This window comes from Lates calcarifer, linkage group LG12 (assembly GCF_001640805.2).
Source record: "Lates calcarifer isolate ASB-BC8 linkage group LG12, TLL_Latcal_v3, whole genome shotgun sequence".
NCBI classification, from domain to species: domain Eukaryota; kingdom Metazoa; phylum Chordata; class Actinopteri; family Centropomidae; genus Lates; species Lates calcarifer.
Window position 1 is genome coordinate 21,525,223 of NC_066844.1, and position 27,974 is coordinate 21,553,196.

At 42.0% G+C, this 27,974-nt stretch overlaps 1 protein-coding gene and 1 long non-coding RNA gene across 3 annotated transcripts; one reads left to right on the top strand and one right to left on the bottom strand.

Annotated features, from left to right (window-relative positions):
* On the bottom strand, positions 1-6,626 carry LOC108881457 (uncharacterized). Its single transcript, XR_001960614.2, has 3 exons — positions 6,421-6,626; positions 683-792; positions 1-145 (listed from the first exon to the last, which is right to left on the bottom strand). It is a non-coding gene; the product is annotated as an uncharacterized LOC108881457 (long non-coding RNA).
* On the top strand, positions 142-27,938 carry LOC108881448 (zinc finger protein 385A). 2 transcript variants are annotated; one of them, XM_018673477.2, is made up of 8 exons: positions 142-524; positions 15,500-15,645; positions 19,413-19,523; positions 23,676-23,850; positions 24,366-24,686; positions 25,395-25,582; positions 25,670-25,756; positions 25,912-27,938. In XM_018673477.2, the coding sequence occupies exons 1-8, from the start codon at positions 512-514 to the stop codon at positions 26,137-26,139; spliced, it is 1,269 nt and encodes a 422-aa protein (XP_018528993.1). In that variant the 5' UTR covers positions 142-511; the 3' UTR covers positions 26,140-27,938. The 2 variants fall into 2 exon arrangements, with proteins under 2 accessions (XP_018528993.1, XP_018528994.1); XM_018673478.2 differs by lacking the exon at positions 142-524 and adding an exon at positions 4,440-4,911.
* Positions 27,939-27,974: the final 36 nt, after the last annotated feature.

Sequence of the window (27,974 nt, forward strand, 5' to 3'; positions counted from 1 at the left end):
GTTGTCCTCACATATTAGGTTCCCTCCTCCTAAGAAGCAGAATTAGCCTCTGGAATCTTGTGCACTTGTTTCCTTCGCTCCCAGGAAAGAGGTGGCGGCATGAAGGGAAAACAGAGAGAAGACGCAGAGTGGAATTAAAAGGAATCTGAAAAGAGCAGGATAAAGAAAGAGAGAGAGAGAGAGAGAGAGAGAGAGAGTGGCTGTGAGGAAGATGAAGAAGCTGAACATCAAGACGCCTGTTGTTTGATGCAGCTACACTGTGAGCATGTGGCTGCCTGCACCGAGCATTTCCTTCTCCACGCTCCAGCTGACTGGTCTGAGGTCTGCGCTCATGACGTTCAGTGCTGCTTTATTCATCTCTGCACAGTAACGTGAGCATACGTTTATTTATCCCACTCAAAGAGGACCTCTGTCTATATTACTTTATGCTGGCTGACACACTGACCTCTGGAGTCTCTACTGGACGGAGGATCTGGATCACCTCGAGCCTCGTGAGGAACAGAGGCGACCGATGTGGGGCTCAGGTAAGATCATAGCAGACTACTGAGCAATGCAAAACCACCCACCTCTGTGAGCATTCCTCTTTTGATCACCTTAAAATGAACTGAGAATCTGGATAAGCCAAGATCCCCTCATTATGGCAATATTTGGAGCAGAAATAAAGAGCGAGTGACAGTCTTACATGAGGCTTTGAAGGCTCCTCTCTTTGATGTAAGTTAGGGCAGTCTTTTGCAAACATCAGCATTCAGGGTCAGACAAGACTTTGCACTCAAACCCAGTCTGACCCACGACCTTTAACATACATCATTGGTATGATGCAGGGAAGGAATGATAGAAGAAGGGAGGGTAGAAAAGGGAGGGGGGACAGGGGAAAAGAGATAAAGAAAGTTAGATTAGGATTATAGGGCACTGTCTGCACGTCTCATGCAAGGAAAAAGTGCAAGGAATGTGTGCACATCCACGAAAGTGTGATGTGGCAGGATTTTTAAAAAAGAAATCACAGTACAAGGAGCACATTCTGCCTGATAAGGACCCATTTTCTATTGTTGTCAGTTATTTCAAACTGACAACAATAGATATTAACAAATTCTGAGGAACACAAAATTTGTTTAAAAATTATGTGTCAGAGTTTTAGCAGCATACTAAACCATGACCAGTAGAGCCCATTCCCCCACAAAGCATGTTTTTATGTGCATGTGCTGGTGAACTAATCTCTACCTCTTCACTGTAAGAGACATGTGTTTAGTCCAGTGTGCGTTTGTGTATGTGTGTATTTATGTCTGGTGTGAGCCAGTCATTCCTCACCTCCATTCTAGCAACACCTATTTTAACCTCTGAGGTGCAGTAAATAGCCGCTCTGCTCTCTGTGCCTGGACTGCCTTCACTCCAAAGGAGAAACAAGCTCTGTTTGTCACTTTACATCAAATTGATTTACAACCAAACACAGCTGGCTGCCTCTCAGTTAGCATGTTTGGACCTCAGCTTCAGCTTTGAACAACTAAAGCCTCTGACCTCAAAGCATGAACAACAGAAAAGCAGTAAAACCATTGAAATAAAAAACACATAGCATTGAATTATAATATTGGTTTTAGTCACCAGGGTTTCTCAAGAAATCCAATTTGATTGTGTAACACTTTGTTAAATTATACTCATGCACGCAGGATAGAAAATGGCAGTGAGTTACATGAGAGAGGTTCAGTCTTTCGTAAGTCACTCTCATCTTTTCCTTTTGGTCACTTTAACCTGGAACTAGCTGGCTGAACACACACTTTAGTCTCTTTCATCACCGTTAGACACCAAATGAAGACTTCATCAAACACTGGCAGGACTCGTCAGGACTCACCGCTAACCATCACGGCTAAAATTAGTGTTGAACAAGCCTGTCAACACAGTTATGACCTCCTGGGGCAGTAAGAGAGAATGACAGGATGGTTGAGGTCACATGCACATCATCACATACATGCACACACACACACACACACACACACAGGCCTACTGACTGACTACACTGCATGCTATACCCACGTGGACATCCTAAATCCTGTTCTTCACTTTAATCATCACCTCTACAAATTTTGGGAATACTTAATATGCATTTAGAATGTAATGCCATCTCTGTGTTCTCTATATTTACTGTGCTCTGGTGCTTCTGCGAAATATGGTTACACTGTTCACCAGGCAGCTTGTTATAGCATTAACATAAATCAAAGTAGTTTCCAAAAGAGTCCTGCTACCCAGGAATGAGTCCATATTTCAAAAACATTTTTTACACAAGTTTTAAGATGGAGCTGAACTTTATTACGAAACCAGATTTAGCTTTGTTTTGAAATATCACAGTGGTAGAGTAAGAACTTGATACAGAGCTATATATGTTGAAATCAGTTGTTTTTGTTGTCTTATAAGCAAGCCACAATAAAGCAGTGGTTGGCAACCACTGAGACAAAACTGTCCCTCTAACAAAACATATCATCCCTGAACAAAATCCGAAGATTGCCATTTTATTTTTTGGCAATAAATAAATAAAAATAAAAACTTAGGAGAGGTGCAGTTTAAAATGGTGGCAAAGGTTGGCAAGAGGATCATATATTACCAATACCTTTAAATGAATTTTCAGAATATATTCTGTGGATAGCAACATAAATACATAAGTAGGATAATTTAAATCACATTAAATATTAATGTGTCTCATCCAATAATAATTAGTGTCCCCCACATGAAGACAGGCATGCAAACCAACACTCCTGTGCCTCCTCTGCACTGCACCAGGATATTTAGGTCATATTCTGAACAGAACACGGTGCCGAAATTAAGCATAATAAAGCTGAGGACAGATGAATAATATAATCTACTTAGTTTAAGTGAAAGAAAGGACTCTGTGAATTCAGATGGCTTTGATGTGATGCCTTTAGCCTGGGTGATCATAACAGATCAAGGCAACAAAAATGCATTCATTCAACAATAACTGAAGCAGAACGCTGTTTATCCTGTGTAGAGAGCATGTCAGTTACATCTGTAGTCTCATAGTGCAAAGAACGAAATTACTTTCATCATTAGTCTATGTTGCACAGTAAAACTATGGTCAGCCACTGAACAATGGTGAGAAAAAGCTTATTCTTTCAAAGCCATGATTAAATGTAAACCTGGCAGTAGCGCCCTTCAACCCCAACACAGTATTTTTCCTCTGAGAACCAGCAAAGTGTTTTAATAAGTGAATAACTTATCATATGTCCCCCTCAAGAGTCACACACACATGCAGGATGGTGCGTCACCTGAGTCCAGCGGTCTGGTTTCATTTTCCCATGGTGACATCCATTAAAGTCATGCTGCGTCTGCCCCTCCACCCTCAGACAGCCACATTAGCACCTGGCCCATTGACCACAACAATACGCCTCCCTGCATTATTCAGCCCGGGTCTACTAATGAGGGAACCTTATCTCTCTCACACACACACATATACACACAAACCCCATCGAGGGTTCACACAAGCTCAAATGCACACACATGCTGACACAAAGCGCTGTATGATTTACCTTATTTTTGTTACTAGGATTATTTTATGTTACATTATGTTTTACTGAATGACTTCATCGCCTAACACCAGAGGTCAGGTTTGATGAAGTCTTGAACACAGATTAGCACTGTGTTCAACTTTGAATACATTATTCTGGTAAATATTGTTACAGATGCGCGCACAGTGAGCTCAGTTTTTGAGCTCATTCAGCACTCTCTGCCTCTGCCTGTAAAAAGCTGTCAGCAACCTCCTTCATCCTGCTGTTCCACCACATCTTCCACATTTCCTCACCTTACACTTTCATCCATAAGTCAGTCTGCGTTAACCTCAATCTCTCCTCCCCTCCCTCCAATGCTTCATCAAGTCTCTCAAGCTGTCAGTCTCCGTCGCGCCTCTGAGCCTGCTTTTCTTTTTGTTCTCTTCGCACAACTGTCTGAAACGGCAACTACTAGTGTGAACTTGGTCAGCATTTTTCCAAAGTATACCACTGATCTCTGAGAAAACGCCCTGTCGGACAGGTAGAAAGGGAGGCCAGAGGGGGCGGGGGAGGTTATTCGGGCTCATTTACAGGAAGGATGTTGTGAGGGCAGACATTAATGTACCCAAGTCAGGTTTCAGATGCTGTCGATGTGAAGTACGAGGCAGAGAATGAAGCGAGACAAGGAGAGACACAGGAGAGAAAAAAAGATCGGCAATAGTAAACAGCAGAGAGAGGGTGACAGAGAGAGGGGGAGAGCAGAATCGACAGCAACATTATCACTCTGCCTCCTGATTCAAACACCCCAAGAAAATGCTCAGCACCGTCTGCTGTCATTGGCCGAGCCTCCAGCCAATCATGGCTCAGGAATGCAAGGTGCCTTTAGGTTATACCCAACCCCAAAATATGAGCGAGAGAGACAGAGAGAGAGTGAGAGAGAGAGTGAGAGAGAGAGAGGCATGCTGTGGTGCAGAGGTTCCTCCAGTGAGGCAAGCCTCCATCTCAGCTGTATTCTCTGGTGTTCCTCCTGCTGGAGTGAATATATAACAGTGAATAAATTACAGGCTTCCTTGCAGTAGACTGAGTGCATGTTGTGCTGCAGTCAGGGCTTGCTGCTGTACTACCCCTCGTCAACTCCAGCTGGCTGAACGAGAGTCGCGTGTCGAGGTCTCAAGGAGAAGAAGCACCTCATGTGGGGACAAGGGGACTGGACCAGGAGAAGACGCGCAGCATAAAGGGATGCAAAGTGAGGGTTGTGATGCTGGATGTCTTTCCCACATTTGCGCTTTGAGTTTTGAGAGGCAGAAAGGTGGGCGCTTAAGGTTTGAGTCACCCCAGTAGCTGATCAAGGAAGAGAGGAGTCGAGCAGGAAGATAACGTGGGGAGGAGAAGTTGACAGTGGAAGGATACAGGATGATCTTAGGTAAGGCAGTGCTGGAAAGCTTTTCTCCCTCTTTGCTCTCATTGATCTGATTGATTTGTTTTCTACAATGACATTCCTCTTGTCAAGGTGATCACTCATGTCTGGCTCAAACTTTTGGCTGCATGCGCTGCGGTCTCCAACTTAGATGTATCTTAATAGGGTCAGTTTACTGTGACATATGGTTTGCCCTCTTGGGAAAATATATAGGTTTTGTTTTGGTTCTAGTGATGCTCCTGACAACATTTTCACTCTCATTTATTTGTGTCTTCATAGATACATCAGTCATCACAATTACTCATGTTGGACATTTTTAGTTCATTCAAAACAGGAAGTAAGAATACACAGGAAATATAGGAAAAGACTGAAGACAGGAGTATCCCACAGACAATGTCTAGCATTGCTGAATGAATTATGACTCTCCAAACACACACACACACACACACACACACACACACACACACACACAGACAGAACTAAAGAAAATAGCCAAAGATGGAGATAGAGAAGATTAAGTGGCATTTTTCTGCCTCCAAAAGATCTCATCATGTCAAAATGATATGAAAATGTGTCCAAAAGAGGCCATATTTCATTTTAAGTGCTCTAACCTGACCCTCAGTAGAGACACTTCTTGATTATTAAGCCTAACCTTGGTGCATTATATGATCAGTCATCTCTCTTTCTCAGTGCTTAAAGTATAAGCCCTCGCACAAGACTCCACATCATTCATCAAGACAATCTCCTGCCTCATCAACCAGCTTTATTATAAAGCAGAATTAGGATATTGGACAGCATATCGGTTTTCGTGCTCAACGTTTGTTTGTTCTTTTTGTTCAAGGTCTAAAACAGATCTCAGTGGTCTATTCCCTGCAGTCTGTCATTCACTTAGTTTTAACCAACATACTGTTATCTACCGTAACAAAGGAGAATAAGGCACACACATACGTGATTTTGTCTCAACACAAAAAAGAAGGTCAAAGACCCATACGCTAATACAGTAGAACCCACTAAAAAGCTCTGTACCAAACCTATTAGGTGAAATTCAATGAAATAAATGATATGACAAAATTAACTTTGACTTGATTTGAGAGCACTCAGAGATATACATATTTATATGCAAATTACATTTTAATTATAGTGTGTAAAAAAACATTAAATGTAATCAGTTTAATTATCTCTATGTTTATCACTGCAGAACATAAAGGACGTAGCTGAGCTCAATGAGTCCAGTTTTATTAAAAGAAATACACAAGGGGACATTGTTGCAGAACTGGCAGAATAAGATGCCCGTCCTGCACTGGATTTTTCAATATAAGACAAAAAAGCAGACTCCTCTGATGAATTAATTTTTATCAATATATCAGCTTCAACGTTTTGTCTCCTGAGTTTACAGATTATGATGGTTACTTCTAGTCTTACAGTAAATTTGATCAACCACAATGACCTTGCTCCATGTACATGTGTATGTTGAATAAATATCTGACTACTTTAATTTTGTTTGCTTGCTCTTACCCCTGCTTGAGTATTCCTGTGATCTGAGTTGGAGCTTGAGCTTGTGGTAATCCCTTTCCCTGCGCAGTAGCTTTAACTGTGTGTGCATTACACACTAAACACACTGACACATGATCACAACAACTTGGGGTGATGGGGTTTTATATACTGTGCTAGTTTCCCCTCACTAAGATAGAGATGCGTATCCAGAGACCAAAATAGTGTCCATGAAAGGCGATGACAGTGATACTGTTGACAAGCAAAGATGGAGGGATGAACACTGAGGGTCTCTCCTTTCCTGCTGTCCGTCACCAACAAAATCCCTTCTCTCGGCTTCTCCAGCTGCAGCCACCACCATCTAAATGCCATTTTTTTTGTGTGTGTGTGTCTTTTAACGAGAGGAAAAATTCAAACACGTTGGCACAATCAGCAGAGTATGAAAGAAATGTGCTAAAGCTGGCTCATCACCCTCGATGCAGAGCAGTGTGGAACGCAGTTTAGTAACTCTTCTGTGATTTTTATGATAAATATTTCAGACCCAGAGGTTTGAGGTCTTTATTTATTTAAAAAAAAATGGGCTGAGGCTTCCTCTAGTCTGATGCAAAGACCTCACTCAGCACTATGAAAAAAAAAAGTTCATGGCTTGCATCACTGTTCGCTTAACCAGTATGAAGTAATCTATAAATGTATGTGTGTGTGTGTGTGTGTGTGCATGAAGCCAGAACACACATACGGGTGCATAAAGCCAGAGCACACACACCCACACTGAAAAATTTCCCCACTCATCAATGTCCTACAAAAGAATCACAGGTGCACGTTTTTGCTGATAAACAACATGACCTTTAAATCGAGGCAGTGCAGTGAGGGATGAAAAGTATTGACATTTAAAATGGAGAAATGTGCCTGTCACTCTGTATGTTTGACACATTTCTTATGTCTGTGAAGTCTGACACTGTTGCACAGAACAAAACCAGGACTGGTAAGCAAAGAGGAGAAGGTTGAATTACTCTGAAGGTCTATAGTTACACTATATATATCTTATAGAGTCCGCCCTCACAAGAAAGAGCACCTGTCGTTTGATTAAATACCAAAAACAACTTGACAAGAAGCCTGTGTGTGTGACCAGTTGTATTATGGCTCTCATCTCAAGACTAATGGAAAATGTAGGGTGACTCTGTTTGTCAGCAACCCAAATTGGGTGATTTGGGGGAACAAAGTTGGTGACTTGGACATGTGACACATTTTCCAATTACTCATGACAGTCACCATCAACCGTAATTGAGATTGTTCCCTAACCATTGGGGGGGGGGGGGGGGGTTTGTCCTTTCTCATAGAGTTTCACAACTCAAATGTGTCCTGTGACCCATGAGAGCACAAAGCGCCTCCTCCACGCACAATAAGCATGAAGCAAAAGAAGAATGATTGGTGCCGCCAAGTGGAACTGAAATCTGGTCCACGGCCACTGCTTTTCAATTACCTGCAGCATGCATGTCATGCAAGTTGTGAGAGATGGCAAGCTACGACTGGTCAGGGTACGCATAGGCTACAACCTGTCGTCTAGTAGAGCCACTGGGCTGGTCACAACATGAATTTCTGAACAACACGCAGACTCTACAGCCATACTATCAGCTGTGTGAGGCTGCACTTAGGCATAGTGCTGCCATGAGATAAATACTAGCACATTATTTCACATTGCGTTTTAGCATTTTACATTTGTTGGTTTGCAGTAAACATGAGTGGTAATGTCCTTAGTTTTGTAGCTATTTGGTCTTGAGCTAAAGTATTGGACTAATGAAGCTATTCACCTGGTGAGGACGCTAGAGAAAATGTTTGTATAATTCGTTCTGTTGGGGGCATGAATGTCTCTACCAAATTTTAGACCAATCCATCCAATTGCTGTTGCTCACTCAAAACGAGAAATGGGAATCTCAAGGTTTATTATCAGGGTACATCATCTGGGAACCATGAATGTCTGTTATAAAAGACCAACCAGCACTGCAATCCCTTGATTCATGCCGCTAGCATGAAGACAATGATTCTGTAGTGCGATACTAGCAATACCCGAGTAGTTTTTTTTCCTATACCACCCTTTAACCATAGTGGAGACAGATTAGCAAATGACTGTATTACAAATTTTTGTAACAGTCATTTTGAATGGTTTTGGTATGCAATCTATGTCGTCCTGCTCAAAATCATAAAACCTCATTTGTTGTTTTAGAGGACAATGACAAAGACATATTCGTCCTTCAGTCTGGAGGACATGTCGACCACTATTACAAAAGCAGAAGGCCTTGAAACCTACAGCATTTGCGTCTGTCATTTACTAGTTTCAAAGATGCCAAAAGTGGCAAGAGGGCACACAGGCTGAACATCAAGTTCATTTGTTGTTTGTTGTTTACTGTCCTGAAGTTATGCAGACCATAGCCAGGCCACCAGCATGACTCTTACCCTGCATAACCCTTGCGTGTTGCTTTACGACCATGCTATAGCATAAAACCACACTCTACCCTTCAGATTCCAGTCACACCCAAAAATATAGCCTGTAATTTCTGCTTCTGTGGAAAAAAACCAAATATGCTATATGTAGTACAGCTGCATTTGTCCTCTTTTTGTCCTATTATTTGTTCAGTGAAGATCAAGCATTCAGTGCTGTTGCGTGTCCTCTATTGCATAAAATGATAAGGAGATGCACCTGGCTCCTGTATGTCTGATGCCATTGTTGCGCATGTGTGTGCCTTTGTGCGTTTGCATGCTTACTTGTGTACTTTACATGCTCAGGTTTCTGTAGGTGTGTATGTGCAGTGGATATTTCTTCCAGCTCCCAGCAGGTGTGTAAATGGTTTGACAAACAGAATAATAATGTGGGTCAGGGCTGGAGGTCATGTTGACATAGTGGATCTCTTGATGGCCATCACTTTGCTCTGTGTAGTTTTGTCCTGTAGCACTCTCTTTCTCTCTGTTTGCCTCAAACTGCGCTACATCATCATGACCACGGTATAATGAAAAAGAAAGTTGGCTGCCAGGTTCAGGATGTTCCAACATGTTCCTAAAGAGCTGAAGCCTGAGAGGAGCTATGGAATAGGCAGATGATCACAAGCCTCTTTATGAAAGAAAGCCCTATCCAGCATGTTAATGTTCACACAACTGCCCAGGATAGAGCTAACCTCCAACAGATTCAAACAATTTCAGAAACAATTCAATTTTAAGGGGTGTTTAGACATAATGTGAAGCAAAACCTAGATATGGTATGGAAGATGCAAAGTTACTCTATGCAGTCTGGGCTGAGGCACCTACATAAGCTGAAAACTGTTTCAACTTAAGCAAGAAATTAGCACTTATCCTGAGGCTTTATGAGTCCACCTCATGAATATACAGAGAAGTGAAAAGGAAGAAGAGACACTGAGCTCTGAGAGTCAGAGCTGAACACAAACAGACACAGTCAGTGTGTACGTTGCTATCTAGTTACAACAAACATCTGTACAGCTGTCGTGCTTAACCTCTATCTGAACAAACTTTGAGTCCAGCTAAAAGTAAACACAGACAAACATAGCAGCTGGAAATCCACTTTACCCAGAAATATTGCTGTTTTGTACCAACTGACCCTACCACAAAAATTCTGTGGGAATATTTCTAGGTCCTAACCTGACAGGTTGCTTATACGTAAATATTTTGCATACAGGTGTTATACTTCTAAACAAACTGACAGTGATGCACAGTGCTGAAAACACACATCAAAAATGTGACATACGTGACCCATATACCAAATGTCATGTGTCAGGATTTGTGTAGATGCTAAAAACAAGACATGACATGTAGACAACCCACGAGGACAAGCAGCAAAACAACCCAAAACTGTTCATGCGCGTATGACATTTTGCATCTGACAGCCAAAGGTTAACCCCTACGAGCTGCTGCACTGACTGGACTGTTTTCACCACTTTGACATATGGTCATATGGTGTAGCTCCAGCTGTGTGGAATATAACTGCTTTGTTCAGTTAACAGATGGTATTTCTTCTGTACATTAACCCGCAGGTTAACATGGCTCTTTACCTCCTCTGGTCACCTTGGACTCACCTCAAAACATGCGGCTCCCTCCCCCTCCTCCGACGCTTTCCTTCTCTCTCCACCTCATCTCCCCTCCTCGTCCAGACCTCTTTTCCGCGCTCAATCGACTCAATCCACTCAGCCCCACTGCCATTATTCCTCACCAGGCTCCACTTTACTCGTCCTCTCTGTCACCTGCCAGTCAGGGCATTTTTTTGTAATCAGACACAACAGAGAGACAGACAGAATCTTTCATTAGAAATGGGGAGAGAAAAGTTCAAACGCAATGCGAACCAAAAGCGACCATCATTACATAATGACTTTAATTTTAATGAGAGCGGGGCAAAATCTGTAGGGGAAAACAAAAGTCGTCATTAATTACAAATACTGCATAAAATCTGAGTGGAGCTGCAGAAGGACTGGCTGATCTCAAGAGCACTGCATAAAAACAACACACACACACACACACACACACACATTTCCAGTGAAAGAGGACTTCTGAGAGTTCTCTGGGAGGCGGCATTTAAAGCCTGGCCACTGGGGCGCAGAGCATCTATCATTAAAACAAAGTGCAGACTGAAATCAACTGTGTTCTCCTTCACCAGTACTCAGCTCTCCTCTTCACTGTGTCCTTTCCTCACTGTCCGGATCTCACAGTGCCCAACACAACATTAATCAGTGTTGAGCATGTAAGTTACTCCTTTTAGACCATTATTCATTCAGACTACAAAGGTTTGTGTGTGAATGTGTGAGTGTGCATGTGTGTGCATTGTTGTCTGTCCCCTACTTAGGTTGGAATAGCTGCCTTTGACTTGAGGGTAAGCTGAGCTGCAGTAAATTGGATTTCATGCTCAGTCCTTCACAGTAGCAGTATGCGACACTAAGACAGAGCTATCTTCCCCCTGCAATTACGACAAAGTTGGCGCCGTGGTTCCTTAAAGGTTAGACCCTCAAACATAGCAGCTGTGCATTTAGGCCACACGGAAGGGAACTAGACTGAACTGTAAGAAATCATTTTTCAGCATTTATTTTACAGAGATGTGATGGTTATAATGTCAACTCTGCTAAAACGTGGCAGCCAACAGCTCAGCATTCCTGCCACAAAACAACAAGCAGGAGTCATAAATCATTCTAAGTAATGACAATCATCAACATACTAAAGGTGTCATCTGCCACCAAATGTTGGATCAACGCGATGTGACGCGACGTGGCTCTTTTTCAAATCACCCTGTGCAGAAACCTTGCAGGAAAGACAAACAAGAACACAGTGGATCCAGTGGCTTCTGCCGCCACTACACAGTTGTCCCTCTCTGCTGCAGTGACGTAGAGGGGGTTTTTGTCAGGGGAGGCTGGCTAATCTGCCACAGAAGCTCATTTCAGAGTCATCTGTGCACAGCAGCCCATTTAGATGCAGATGTGAGGCGGCTGGCATCGTGTGCCTGGTGTGGAGCTGAGGAGCCTGGAACTAAAGGTGGCTGCATTTCTTTTTTAAATGTATTTCTCTCTCTCTCTTTTTTTTTTTGGTGGGTCCCTGCAGTGTTTCTGCCTCTCATCAGGCTTCATTCTGTTAGACAGCATGTCACCCCAGTCTCCTGTCCCCTTCCCTCCTGGTCCCATCGAGGAACACAAAGATGGAGGCAGGCAGGGAATACTGAGAAGCTCCAGCGACACCACTGACATTGACATTACCTCTGTGATCATTAAGCCTAAATTGTCTAAATGAATTGCCAATTTGAGAGGCCTTAGTCACAGCATATTGGTGTGTGCATGCCTGCATGCACACACATTGGGGGCTTGTGAAATCTACTGTGACGATAAGATTCTGTCTCAGGTTGTCTGCTTTTCTTTTTTTTTTCTCCCCCACCCTCCCCGCATCTCTTCATTTTTGTCCAGCTACCTCTCTCTCACAATCTACACAAAAATTCAATAAGCTATTACACAGGCATTGATCTTTTTCTCGCCCAAACATTTGCATTAGAAAAAAAAAAGGTAGTTAGACGAGGGGGCAGGGTGCGACGGTTCTGTCTGTTCATTTTAGTGGAGAGAAGGAGCAATAGACGGTGAGGCCGGGATTTATAGAGTTTGGCAGTACTTTAACACTTTAACGCTCCTCAGAATGTGTCCAATCAATGCTCTCCCTCCCTGCGTAGCTGCTGTTGAGGAGTCGTGGTGTTCACTTATCTGATGTCATTGTAAATCACTCTGGAGGAGGGCAGTTCAGGGGATGCTGTTGCTATACGCTCACACTGCATCGAGCTGCTGTGGGATGGTGCAGAATAGGACACTGAAAACACTGTGTTGCAAACTTTAAATACATCACTCTGTTGTTGAGGTGTCTGCACTGGAAATTTTGATTTATAAGTAACTCCTTTACATCGTAATATGGCGTAAAATGAGCTGCAGGTTTAACAGAAGCGTGTCAGGAATACACTTCGCTAACCAAAGAGGAAACAATGATGATACTTCCTACCCAATCCATACAGCTGAGATGTCATTGTTCCACTATTTGCACTTGTGTTTTACTGGGTCTCAGACACCTATTTCAAATCGTTTTGATGAAATAACTAGATCTGCAAAAGAATCTACAGAATGTTATTGGTAACTGTGAATTTTTGGAAGATCAAAGATCAAAAAAGACCAAAACCAACAATGAATTGATGGATGAATGAGGACTGCCCATGTAGCTTAATCCTCTGATCCCCGCTGTTGTCCAAAACACATCAGTAAGTCGTGCTGTTGCACTGGTCCTTCATTATGAAGAACATGGGCACTGTAGTTTGTTTTGTGTTGTTCGAACAAACACAGGCTTAAATGCATACCAGTTTGTATTCATCCGCAGCTGAAAATAGATCTCAACAAAAACATCATTTACTCCTGTTAGAGTAACATTTGATACAAACTACGGTGTCCAACTGCTTTAGGAAACTGATATAGCCTTTTTTGGAAATTGAATGTCCCATTTTTAAACATTTACATCTTCAGAAGGAATAAATTTGCTTAGGGTTGAGAATTAATAGCCTCTTTTAAAAAGAGATATTGCCATTAAGAAGACCCCTTAATATACAGCCTTTGCTTGTTTACACTGAACCAAACAACGTTAACATAATGCTGCCCCATGCCAGCTCTCCCTTTTACATGTCGATTTGACTCTGTGACTATCTTAAAGCTTTAGGGTGGGACAACAGTCTGCATAAAAGAGGCTACAGACAGGCTGTGGAGGTTTGCTTGTGTTTATTTATGGGATTTTTGTCTATGCTCTAATATAGGGAATAAAAAAATTCTATGATCATTTAAATCCTGGGTTGCTTTTTTAAACAAAACTTATTTTTATCTTGGTTATCTTATCTTGCTTGTGTGCATTCCTTCATGAAGACTGGTGTTGAGCGTACACTCATTCCTCCATGTTCATATGGTGGTGTGGACAAAGGTGTGCTATTACCACTGGCTGGTTCAGAGAGGTGATAATGGCAATCATGTGAGCTGCGAGACTCATAGCATGTCTGAAGGACATTAAACTGTGACCTTCAGTTCTATATCTTATTTCTCCTCCTACCCTCTAAACTCCTTCCTCCTAATGCAGCACATGTGAACACAGCCAAATGCAAATGACAGCAGCTACAGCTGAGCTTCAGCTGCCACAGCCTCCCAACGACTGAAACAGTCTGGAGAGGAATACCAGAAGGAGAGACTTTTCCCTCCATCTATTTCTGTTCCTGACAGCACATTCTTTACGTCTCCCTGCTGTCAGTGAAAGAAGCCTCCTCTGCTGTTACGAAAATAGCCTTTTATTCCTCTCGTTTTGACAAGTGACCAGTTTTTCTTTTCAAATGTAACAAAATTGTTAAATAGTCATCACAAAGCCAAAGGATGACAATTGCATATAATCTCAGGAGAAAAGATTATACAAATTCAGATTGGGCCGGAAGCACCCTGCTAGTTTTATGCTAAAGAGAAGAATAACTACGGGAAGCATAAGTGGAATGGAGAGAGCAAAAGAGGATGAGGAGAAAGAGGAACAAAACAGCTAGGAATGGTGCTGGAGAGAGAAGTACAGATGAGGGATACAGAGGCAGGCCAACAGAATAAGGCACCATGAAATGGGGATAGAAAATGACGCTTGGTGAGAGAGAGACAGAGGGAGAAATGGAGAAAAGGCGGATATCTGCAGCACCCCAGCTGCGAGGCTTAAAGAGCTTAGCTCCCCTGCCCATCACAGAAGACTCCTCAAGTGCAGGCATTCACCGCTGCTGAACTACTACTGAGAGAAAAGTCAGCAAGAGGAGCAGAGAGAAGAGGTGTGGGTGGTTAGTGGGGCTCAACATGGGAAAATGACGCAGAAGATGAGAATTTAGATTTAGAAAAAAAAGAGTATTAGATTTATTTACCTGTACAATAGAACAGGTAGCTGTTCTGATATGATACTTCGCTTCGAAGAAATAGGAAATAGGCTTTTCTGGTTTCTAGCTGAGAGTTAGATGAGAGCATTGATACCACTTTGTATATAGTAAATATAAAACTACACAGTGAAAACACACCTAAACACAAACTCAAAGCCATAGTATTTATTGAAAAAAAAAAAAAAATCGATTTGAGGAGGAGCTTCTTCAGGTAATAATTACACCTCTTCAAATATGAAAGCATGGGAATACCGGAAATGGGGAAACAGCTGGTCTGGTAACAAAATCCAACTACCTTTAAAGCTCACTAGCATACTAGCCTTTATCCTAAGCTAACCATTTGTGCTAAGCTATTTAGCGTTTGGATATGGATATGGGTATGGATGAGAGCTGTTTCACTCTTCTCATCTAACTCTTGGCACAAGACAGCAAAGAAGCCTATTTCCCAAAAGGTCGAGCTATTCCTTTAAGAAAATATTTCAGTTCAGTTGTGGTAGTTGTCATCTTGTTACTAACACGCCTTGTGCTATGAGTCTTTGTTTTCAGTTGCTGCCTTAGGCTCAGTAAGAGCAACACTTGAGCAGGTGTATTATTTATGAGGTCTTATGATTTTTCCATTTTTAATCCCTAATTTCCGTGTTTGTGCATCCACTGCAGGAAGTGTAAACCGACCGGGGCCGGTCCCTGCCTTCCTCAGGAGCCCGCCTGTCATCCCACCCCCACTGGACATGAAGCCCTTCCTCCAGTTCCCTCTGGAGTCGCCTCACCCAGCCAGCATCGGCCTCTTCCACAACTTTAACACAGTGAGTGTTCACTGTCATACCTGCTCACAAGCAGGAGTAAACATGCGTGCACATGCGGTGTCTGGGTTTTGTTATCATCTTGTTTCGCTTAACAGAAGACAGAGCTGGTATTCAGCTGTGGCTTTGGAGCGTTGTCCTCCTCGGTGAGGACGAGTGATAAAGTGCTGAGGATTTATACCGTATAATCCAAAATGATAAGGTGACAGCTGTTTACTTTTTATTCAGCAGAGTGAGTTTCAGCATAATTGAGAAAATGCCCTGGTGAGTGTTTTACTGCAATAAAATGAGTTACAGCTAATCAATTGTATAAGAGGCATGAGCTGTGTTCTCTACAGTCAGCATTTTCAGTGGCTCCTTCTCATTTCCAGATTGGGTTTCATGTGAAGGTCAGCGTGGCGACAAACAGGGACACACATGCACCACACACATACACTACACAACACACACACACACACACACACACACACGCACATTATCATTCAGCTAATCTGCATGCACTCGGACAAAATGACCCTTCCATAAGTTTATGATTCATCCTACTTCGTCCAGGACATTGAGTGCAGCCACTCCTGCCAAAGCGCCTCAATTCGAATCACTCTGTCTGCACAGTAAAATTTAAACAAGTCTACAACATCGCTGTCAGCCAGTGATAGAGGGCTCCTACCACACTCGTCCTGCTCGTCGAAAAGGACACAGAGAAGGGTAGACGTCAGGCGGAAAAGCTCAATTATTGTGATTATTGTTTCAAACATAACAATGTTCCAGTTTGGGAAGGTCTGTGAGTTATCCTGAGAGCTCATATCAGGTCCATCTCACCAGGTTTGCAGGTATTGTGATTGCCAGACACTTAACATTCTCCACAGTATACTGTAGGTATCACCTTCTCTCATTCAGGCAGAAGCTATACAAGGAAACATTGTGTTTTGTTGATATACACCAAACAACTCAGTTTGGGAAAGAAATACTGATTTAAAGTTTTTGGATACAATTTATTTATGACTGCTGTTTTTTTCAACAACAGCACTTCAATGTATTGTGCAGTCGGTAACTGACTCTCTATACAGCAGTTTTAATTAAGAGGTGGATTCTGTTCAAACTGCATAGTCATGCACAAAGGATTCACAGCCATCCATGCGTGCACATACTGGACATGATGCAGAAAACATCTGATCATAAGTTCAGTGATTTATATCATGTGTTGTCTCATGTGTTGTGTAGATGATGTTCTGCATCAGCTAATGGGGATCCAAATAAAATCATAAGTATTACCATGTTGATGATGCTGTTGACCATCTTCCAGATAATACCACTGAATTGCTGTTTCTTTTTACTTAATCCTTCAGTCTGACACTGAATTCACATAACTGTTTTCTGCTTTTTGGGGCTTTTTTGAGGTGTTACTATACTAAAAAAAAACTGGCAGCCAGTGGCGTTTCAGTTGACACTAAAGCTGTGGAAGCTTAATGTTGAGTGAGAAAATGTACAGATTTAAGAGTTGTGACCTCTCTAAGCTGATTTACAAAACTCTGCAGCTGCGTTGATCTTTTCACCATTTTTGTGTCAACATTTCTGTCACCAGGAAGATGACATTCCCGTTCTCCTGCCTACAAAGTTCTAATTGGCTCAGGTGGTTTTCCAAACAGAAAAACAGTTACAATTACCACAAACATGAGACCTATTTGAATCACTAAAAAAAAACTAGCTAACAGTCATTTAGAAGTCTGAGACAAAGCATCTTCTTTAGTTGTCTTTACCAAAGCAATGTAACATCAGTACTCAGATTGATTGAGTCATTTCTTTAAGTGTTTTAGCTTCCCCCAGTGGCTGAACTGAACCGGGACTGTACTCTAATGAACTACAAAGTGAATGAAAAATTGCGTATTGAAGAACAGAGCTGCAAATTAACTATAAAGCCAGATACCATGTACAGACTGTACAGTCTGACACACAGTGTAACAGTATAAATTACTGATGTAACAAAAGCTCCACTGTTTGAGTTAGGAGGGATTAAAAAAGGAGACAAAAAGTGGACTAATAAGTTAATGAGGTCATAACAGTAGGGAGAGGTGCACAGTAAGAGATCCTGAAGAGAACAGGTGGTCAGAGAAAGGCATAGAAAGACCCACAGTGATGGGAGACGCACACAGAGATCCACATGGTAAACAGCAGCCGCCAATAAAGAGACGGACATCATAGTAAAACAGGGGTTCTTGTTTTTAACTTCCTTGTTGGCATATAGACCAACATATAGACATTAATGCACTCAGATACATACATGCATTCACAACACATAGCCAGTCATGTTGTCTCCCACACACAATGTTGGTACAGAAAAAAATATACAGATGTAAACGAACAATTCTAGAGGTGTTTCAGGTTTCCACATGAAAAAGACAAACAACAAGAGACAGGTGTATTGGGCACACAAGTTCGAGATAGCAGCAAAACATAAATGAGGCTAAAGTCTGTAAATATTGCTAACAATACATTCAAACAGGGTTTAAGTTTTCAGACCAATTATACCATTTCCCCTGGTGCCTGGAGCTTGAGAGTGCAAACAGTCTCTCATTTGGCAGCGATACGTTCACAGTCAGAGCAGGGGATGAGAGGCTGAGTAAAACCGCAGTGTACTTTTGGCTGCTTAATGAGGGCAACACCCAGCACTGTGGTTGTCGAACCCTGCCAAGGGGCCGGAGAGCTCACACAAGTCCATTCGAGTTGTCTAAAAATGAGGTAGTAAACATTTTACAAGAGGAGTGACGTGGCATATATCTGAGAATGACATCCTGATATCCTGTACTTTTCCTATGAGTGTCTTGCCCAAATGTGTTTTATTCTATAAAATATATTTGTTGCTTAAGCAATATTACACATTATTTTTCCAACATTCATCTGAATTGTTGCATCATTTTAATCCTATTATGTAATTCACCTAATAGGATAAACATTGGGCTGCTTATTTCTAATGACAGTAATTATACCCGTTAAGTATGTCAACCCACTGTTTACTATATATAAATACAAACTTAAGTCAGAAATCTATGCTTTTCTCCATAAATGCATTCAGTTCACATTTTGTTGTTGTTGTTAAAACTGTATATTTTTATATAAACCGAGACATTAACTGTTTACATTTTCAATATATTGTCATATTACTCAGGGAACTTATTTAAAATACCAAATTCAGTTTCCTGCTGCTGAAACTGACTGCTTTTTGTGCTACAAGAACCTAATGTCCCTGCAGCAACTGGAAGGCTGAATCATATCTAAAATACATGTTATCTCTTACCAAGATACTGCACGAAAATATGTCTATTGTTTTGTGTAATACTGTAGTATAATGTTTCAAAAAGAGGAGGTTTTGTAGGAAACAAACAAAGTACAAAATTGTGGAGATAGGGAGTCTGTAATTAGGCTCTTCTAACCCCAGCATGAATTAAAGCGTTTGAACGGCACCCAAGAACTCAGGCACAGACAGCAGCACCAGCTGCTGCTGAGAAAACACACACCCTCCTGTCCACATCAATCACTGTTCCCTCTTCAATTCACTCTTCTCCACTCTTTTTTATCTCCCAGCTTTCTCCCCCTTCAGTGGCTCCCCCTGTCATTCACCTGCACTTTTACTTCAACACCTTTCTCTCTCATCCACATTCACTTGGTTGAACCTTTTGGTGCGCTGCAGTCAGGAGAAACACAGAGAGGCTGCCCTTTGACATTTTCCTGTGTTGCTGAATCTTTGACGTGACCTCTGGGTTGTCTCTCCTCAGATGGACCCTGTCCAGAAGGCTGTGATGACACACACCTTTGGGCCACCTATGGTGAAGACAAAACGGCCAATCATCTCCTGCAACGTCTGTCAAATACGCTTCAACTCAGAGGTAGGAAAGCTTAAATAGGCTTTGAAGGGTTTGCTTTTATAGACAATTCACCCGTCAGGTGTCATTAACCAACTGCAGAAGAAGAGGGTACAACAAGATGATATAAAGAGAGGCAGTCAAAACTCAAATGATGGAAAGCCATGAAGAAAATGTGATATAAATATGGCACTTTTGTTTGTTTCACTGTTATTTTGTGGAACAACACAGTCTCCTCATCACTTCACACAGATTCCAATGTGGGGGGGGGGCTGCTTATACACAATCTACGCTGTTACTTTGGCACAGGGTCTTGAGGGAATATTAGAAAAGAACCGAAGAACTGAACAGAAACTTTGTTGGGCTGGGCTGCGTGTCTGGATTGGAAAACATACTTCAGGTGTTGATAATGAGCCACTGAGTATTACGGTTAAGGTTTTAATAGAGGGTTGGGAGACGTGTGAGGGTAAAGCAGCAGGATGAACTCCATCCAACACGAGCTTGTCCTTTAAGCTACCTTAAAGCTGATGGAGCACATTTTCTGCATTTCACTTGTGACAGATGGCGGGATGCCAACATGAGGCAGAGGGATTGAAATAGAAGAGGCAAGAAGTTATGAAACTTTAGAGGAATGATTTGAGTGTCCTCATTAAAGAGACAGTAGTGTTAACTGAAGTTGAAAAACAAATAATAATGTGGACATCCAAAACCCAGCTACTGGATGACATGATTGACGTGTCATGAGTTCAGCACTGGGCCTTTCACGTGTGCAGAGGAAATATTTTAATGGTCTAAGACTGTTTCTGTGCATGGAGGAGAGCGAATTTAGATTGCACATTTCCACAACATAGTCCATAATATTTATGATCCATCTGCTGCTGAAAAAAATGTGTGAACCTCCAAATTATCCCACAGGAAAACAGCTCACAATGATTTCTAGTGGCAAGAAGTTAAATTTCCTGATCCAAATTTGTTATACAGTGCAACTAAACATCCAGGCTGAATCTAAGTGATGTAAAACCATCTGTATTAAAAGGGCTTTTACAGATGGAAAAATCCTGATGTTTATGACTGTAACCACTGTGACCTCTAACCTAAACATGAGTAGAAATCAAACAAAAGCCTGATATACAAGCCTGGCTAAAAATATAAATGCATTCCAGTGATGAAGCGCTAAATACTTTTAATCTAAATGCAGTGGTGTGTAAAGGACACAGGCAGGGAGGGAGTCATCTGAAACTTGTGTAACACTGTCCTGTTCTCACTGTGAGGGGGCCGCTTAATTATATCTCCCCCTGCTCAGATCTGCATGTTCTCACATGGTATACAAGACCATGGGGTACATGAGCGCGGGGCACTTTTATTGGCTTCAGCATGTTCATTTTTACAAACTGCTTGTGAGGTCTTCGAATGTGCATGTATGAAAACGTCTTGGGGTGAGCACCTCTGGCTCATGTCACGTCTGTGTTATGCAGTGAGATGTCTAATACTGAGCCACCTGTTTGTCCAGCCTGGTGTTTTACTTGTGAGCCGCGGTGTGCATCTGCTGTGCTGCAGCTCTACAGCACTTTCCACAGTAACCTGAGAGACTGGGAGCTTAAAGCACGGTGGACATTCTTTAATAATGAAGGAATACTCTGCTTACAGTACAGCGCTTGGCTTACTCATGCTGTCTGGGCTCTGCTGTAGTTCAAAGGCAGACAAACACTCATTATTTTTCATCAAGTATTCTTCAGGTCATGAGCCACCAAAGCATATTAATAAAACCAATATTTTACTTCATGTTTATGTCTTCAGGAGGCCAGTGTTAAATGGGAATTCGCAAGTACTTACACAAAAGAGACAGATTGAATTGATAGAGGCCAATCAGAGGCAGGTGCTTCTCACTGCTACTACACTGTAGCCCCACATGTTGTAATTACAACATTGCAATTCATTTCAGGCCGCAGAGGACAGATTAGCCTGCCAGTGTTCAGCTCAGCTCTGCTGCAAGGCTGACGTCACACCATGCTGCATTAGCCACCGTCACCACTGCAGTACCATACTGGACACCTCTCTCTCTTTCTCTCTGTTCAACCCCCCCCTTCTTGTACTTCCCAGGCCCACACCAAATCATGTGTCATTCATATTTCCTCTCTACGAGGCGGCTTAGTTTGCTCACCATTTTCCTCGTCAGTTTTTATGTTTCCGGTTTCTCCCTCCATGGGGGTACACTGAATCATCTGTCCTCTCGCCTTCTCTCCACCTCTCCAGCTTCTTCCCACCCCCTCTTCCTGTCGCTGCTGCCTGAACCCCGTACAGTAGATCTGGCTGCTAGAGCGGCTCTCTCTGCTTTCTGTGCCTTTGTCACTTTATAGATAAAACATCAAAGCACATCCTGCTTAGAGAGAAAAAGGATTTCAGGGACATTCACTTGCTCTCATTTTCTCCCTCTTAAATCCCATCTCTGCTTCTTCATTCATCTTAATCCCCCTTTCCACTGGCTCTTTCATGGATTCTCTCAGTTCATTTCACCTACTATGCTGAACATCATTTATATTTTATCGTTATTTACCTTTCCTCTTTGCATCCTATTGTCTCTACTGCATCCCACCCCCACCTCCAAGGCTGTCAAGCTTTTTCTGCTTGAATTGATGACTGACCTTCATTGATTTCTGAGGACCTGACACTGAAGGTCACAGGGAGTGAAAGTATCAAAGTGCAAGTAAAAAAACAAAACAAAAAAACAACAGGGAATCCCAGAAAGGGAGAGGAAAATTAGAGGTACCAGTAAGAGGGCTTTGGGTGGCAGCAGCTAGAGGAGTTGGGTTACACAGGCACAGCTATATCTGCCTTTCTGTCATCACCAATCAGGATGAGGGCTATATGGGTAACTATCATTGGTAGTTAATACCTGAGGCTTACAGAGGCATCCTGGACATGTCCCAGTGGTCCCTTTGCCTCAGTGAAGCGCCCAATGGCCTTGTTATTGGCATAATGAAACCTATCTAACCTCAGCCGGTCTCTGCTTGTGCATACACATGCAAATACAGTCACACACGCAGTCTTGTATTACTGTATTAGAAGAGCTTACGGGAACTATATTTGTGCCCAAACACCTAACTCTTTCCTTTCATTTCATCTGATCCTGACATGTACATGTATATCTGGACTTGGAGGGTCAATCTGATTTCCCAGCCCAGGTTCTGGAGGAAGTGTTTTCATATTGGATGAGTCTGCACCTCATGATTTATATCCAATGCCAATGTGCAGTGCCAGTGCAGGAAGCAGTGAGCCCGTTGTGCAGCCAGGTGGAAAGTGAGGGCATGGAGATTGAGATGGCATGTAGCATGAGACTTTCAGGCAGAACAGAGTTGGCAGCACACACCTTTTTAATCGTAACCATCATCTTTCCCAAACACTGTGTGTTTTAGCTGCCTGCTCCTAATCGCATTTTAATTATATTTGCCATAACCACAACCTTTCTCAAAAGTTAAACATACTATAGTTACCATGCGCAAAGGGCACGGGCTGTAAAAAACATGCTTTGTTTGGAAATGGATTTGCAGGTGTCATCATTAGTAAAATAAATAAATAAAAATCTCATAAATGCATGCTTTATCCTAATATGTAAGTTGTCTCCCATTAATTTATACTTGTATACTTTTACAATCCAGACTCTGCTCTCGCACTGGACTTACTGAAATGTCTACACCTCTTCATATTTCCCATTAAACTGATCCTCTTAAGCACTATCATACAAGGACAAGCGGGCAAACACACACCAATGGATACAATCTCTTCTTGAATTGCTCCGTTTTTTTTTTCTTCTCTCTGTAGCTGACTGTCAACTGTCACTGGGCACCATCAGCCCTCCAGCCCATTTTAGATAATCCCACCACTCAATAATCATCATCAGCTCGGCAGGGCAGTTCAGTGATTACACCAGTGGTGAAGAAAGACAAGAATGTTCTGGAGGCTACTCTTCCCTGACAGCCTCATCAGCACACCAAATCCTCAAACCATCATCTCAGCAGCCGTTTAATGTAATGCACCAAAAAAGTAGGGTGCATTATATATATATATATATATATATATATATATATGTATATATATATGTATATGTGTGTGTATATATATACACACACACACACATTCGTTACACACGTTCTCTGATGTGCTTTATTCTTCTGTCAGAGCCAGGCAGAGGCCCACTACAAGGGGAACCGCCATGCTCGAAGGGTGAAGGGGATCGAAACATCTAAGACAGTTCGTCTCCAAGATAGTGAGAAGCAGCACCCTCCCCCTACTGCTTCACCCTCCCCACCAGGTCCCTCACCATCCAGCCCCGAGCCTGATCCTAATAAGCAGGGTGAGCATCACCCAAGACATATGATGTTACATACACACGTTGCAGGAATCTGTCACAAAGTGCCACAGATGCTCCACACAGCTGCTGCGTGAAGTGAAACTAACCACAGAGGAGTGTTGGTACCCTGATGATTATTAAAGCATATCTACACTAAGTTACTGCTAATATGATTTATCAGAATCCAGCCTTCATCAGTAAAAAAAGACTTGTAACAATTTGTGTAAATCTCTCCAGAGAATCGAGACATCACAGTTAAATACTGATTTTATCTAAAGTAACAGAAAAAAACAACATGTAAAAAGAACAGTAGTGTGTGGTCAACCTTATCTAGCACCACGGACAGTCTAGCACGACCTAAGAGAGAGAGAGGTTCAAGCACAGCACTAGTGTTGGAAGATCAGCATTATTGCTTTCACACAATTATGTCATGGTGAACAAGGTCAAAGGGGGAACTGTAAGCTGGACTATGTTTGACAAACAATTTACTAACCTAAAAACTTTTTTGCTGTTTACAGATGTCACCCAATCTTGTCCCAACCCTAATGAGTCACCTTTGACCCCTAGCCGCCTCCCGACACCCACACTGAGCTCGACAGATGTAGAGTGTCCTCTTTTGCCCTCTGTCAACTCGCCTTTGCCATCCTCTCCCTCCCCCACCGTGGCCCTCAGTACCCCCCCTGCGGATCCAGCAGTGGCTGGTCTTTCTGACACCCCGTCCCCAGCACCCAGCCTGTCTTCAGGAGAGTCAGAGGAAGAAAAAGCCAAGAAGCTTCTCTACTGCTCTCTGTGCAAAGTAGCTGTTAATTCCCTCTCACAGCTGGAGGCACATAACAAAGGTAATGCCAAAACAGCTTTGTTAGAGAGCATATTTTCATAAGTACATAACACCGCAGAGTATGCACAATCTTCAGAGAAATAACCCCTTCAAACAACAGCATTATGCCATATGCAGTCATATGCAGAACCAACTTCCAAAACCCTGAAGCACGGCTCTGAAGGAGTTCTGCATTTTGCATTTGAAGTTTGAAAAAATAAAGCAGATGCATTACTGCCACTTAGTGATGACAGGTTAAAAACCATATGTTCTGACTGGGTGCAGATGGGTGGTGAAAAAAAAAACTCAGTGCCTCCTATATACATTAACTTCAGTCAAAGCAATTACAGGAAAATCATCCCATGTCTTGTCAGCTTTAGATTTTTTTCCTCTGCACTCAACCAGTTGAGAAAACAATCTTACCACAAGGTCCATTTAGCAGTTGGAATCTGGAGATTTCTATTCTATCACATGATCCTCATAGAATTAGCTAAGCCACCATGGAATAGTAGATATTCAGATTTACTCTTTTTTGGTATTTTAAAGATTTCTTGTCCATTTTGACTTAAAAGCTAAAGCTCAAAATGTATTCTTGACCTTTAAAACAGCAGTTATGAAAATAATCTCATGACAAGGTCAATTTAGTATTTCTTTAGTAAGATTTGTGCTGCACTGTAACATAGAACCTGGTTACCACTATAGAGTAAACATTTTTCTTTGATGTTTCTAGGTACCAAGCACAAAACCATTCTGGAGGCTCGGAGTGGACTGGGACCTATTAAAGCTTACCCACGCTTGGGTCCTAAACCCAGCCCAGAGCAGGGAGGAGAGCTGTCCTCAGACCCCAACACTCAGGAACGCACCTTCCACTGTGAGATCTGCAATGTCAGAGTCAACTCTGAGCTGCAGCTTAAACAGGTGAGAAAAGACCCATGGACCACAAGGGAATTATTTTCCAAGCAATCTCAATATCCAATATCCATCCTTTTTCATTTTGTGCTGCAGCATATATCTAGCCGGAGGCATCGTGATGGAGTTGCAGGGAAACCCAATCCTCTTCTCAGTCGGCACAAAAAGCGCACAGACTTTATGGTAGGAACTCGGTTTGTCTGACAGTCTACATGTTCTATGTTTGTCAATTCTACCCCATAAAAACATCATAATTTAGATCAGAAGAGAACTCTTGCATGCATCAATTGTTGAAGTTGTGTCACATTTACTTATCATCTTCCTTGACTTTCTCAAAGGAACTTCCAAAAACTCTGGGGGCTGGACTTTTACCAAATCCTCTAGCTGTTGCTGCAGCGATGGCAGCCGCAGCATCCTCGAATCAGCTGGCACTACGTCCCCCTGGCCCAGCCTCCCACCCTCACCCTCATCACCACCTCCTACAGGGAACACCCCTAAGTCTGCTGAGGCCTGCCCCGGGGCCTATCCGCACCACACACGGGCCAATCCTCTTCACTCCTTACTGATGGCGAGAGAACGAGTATGAATCAGGAAGAAGCACACTGTGAAGTGGAGGCCTGCAACCATGTGCCATCAAGAGACAAATCAGTTTCATTATCAGAAAAAAAGTGAACGTGTATACGACTCCTCATGGTGCATATTGTAGTTGCAGACCGCTGCTGTTGCATTAACAGAGAGAACTAGAGATAACTCTCAAATCTCAAACATTTCAAAGAGACTGTATGTTTCCATTTTCCCCAGTTTCCCTTCATTGCTTAACTATCTGCCAATCACCAGAATGACTCTGCAGATAGTTTGAAGAGGAACTTAAAAACAAGTTTCTATCAAGCATGGACTTCTTTGAGCATCCTCCAATCTGCAACTGACTAAATATCTCCACCTAGCACTCATGATCCACTGTATCTGACTCAAAACCCTACCTCTCTTACGTTTTTAATGTTCATCTCTGCAAGGATTCATTACATATCCAAAGTGTTAATGTTATCAAAAACACGTCTGCTGGATTAGATACAGTAGTTGCCTCTGATGTTAGCTGGTATCATGCTATAGCTGTCACAGTATAGTACCACTGTAACGTTCTGTTTTTGTGGCCTATAAAGAGAAAAAGGTACCAACAATTTCTGCTCTGTTTTTGCAATTACTGGCCAACATTTCTCTGTACCCTATGTCCACAATTTAGCATCTGGCCTATATGGTCTTTACCTCTGTGGGACAGAAACAGGAAGTCAAAGAGGAACAACCAAAGGGTAAAAACTGCATGACGTCTTAAAACTGTGATGTGTACAACAGCCACATTCATGAATTGGCTAGCTGATAAGCTGTTATGAGGAAGTAATTACTACTGACACACTATGCAGGTATCAGTGTTCATTCTAACAGTCCATAAAAGGCAATAAGTTTGGAGAAAATAAGACCCATGTTAAATATGTTTCTTTTGTGAAGGTCAAGATGTGACGTCCCCAGTTAAACTGTTTCCCTGACGACTCCCTTGATTATCCCTGAATGGCCACTGGCAACAACCATGTGGGTCAAAGCACATTTACAAAAGTCTGTGGTGAGAAGTCTACATGTAAATGGCTTAAATGCATTTTAAAAATGACGATCTATCATTTTGTTCATCTGCACCTCACTGTGCAAAACAGAAAGGTTTCAGCGTCTTAAATGGAATAGTTTCTAACACTGTGAGCACAGCAGGGCAATGGCTGATTAATGACTTTAGTAGCAGGTATTTGCATTTTGTGCACATTTAATTACACAGACCACATTTACACCACAATCCCATAGAAGGAAATAGTGGGATGAAAGACACCAGCATTATGTTATAGAAGGAACAGAAAAGGACCACATACACAGATGAATACATGTATGCAAAAAGCAAAACAAAAAACAACAACAACAAAAAAAAAACAAAAACAAAAAACACCACAATTTTTGATAGTGTTATAGCCCTGTAGTGGGATAAAATGTTTAGTTTGTCTGCTCTGCCTTGTGTACTCCAACCCTACATGACTCTGAATTATCCCAGTGAAAACTGTCATGATGGCTTGTGATACATTAGAGGGAAGCTTTAGGAAATGGAAACTGTAGCAATACTTAAAGCACTCCTGCTAACTTTTCTTGTTAATTGCAATAAAAAGAAATGTGTACAAATGTATTAATTGTTATTTAGGAGAAGTGTATTGAAACATTACTGTAAATGTAGATTATTAAAAATGAGAAAAGGTACATGTTGGGGCTTCCTAATTGTTCAATTAAAAGATAATTATATATGAAATCATTAAACTGAGTTTATGGTTGTCAGCAATGTTGATTGATGAATTCTTTACCTTTTTTTATATTT

Coding starts and splice junctions, on each gene's coding strand:
- LOC108881448 (XM_018673477.2), top strand. Junction 19,524..23,675: donor AAATACGCTTCAACTCAGAG/GTAGGAAAGCTT, acceptor TTCTTCTGTCAG/AGCCAGGCAGAGGCCCACTA. Junction 24,687..25,394: donor GCTGGAGGCACATAACAAAG/GTAATGCCAAAA, acceptor TGATGTTTCTAG/GTACCAAGCACAAAACCATT.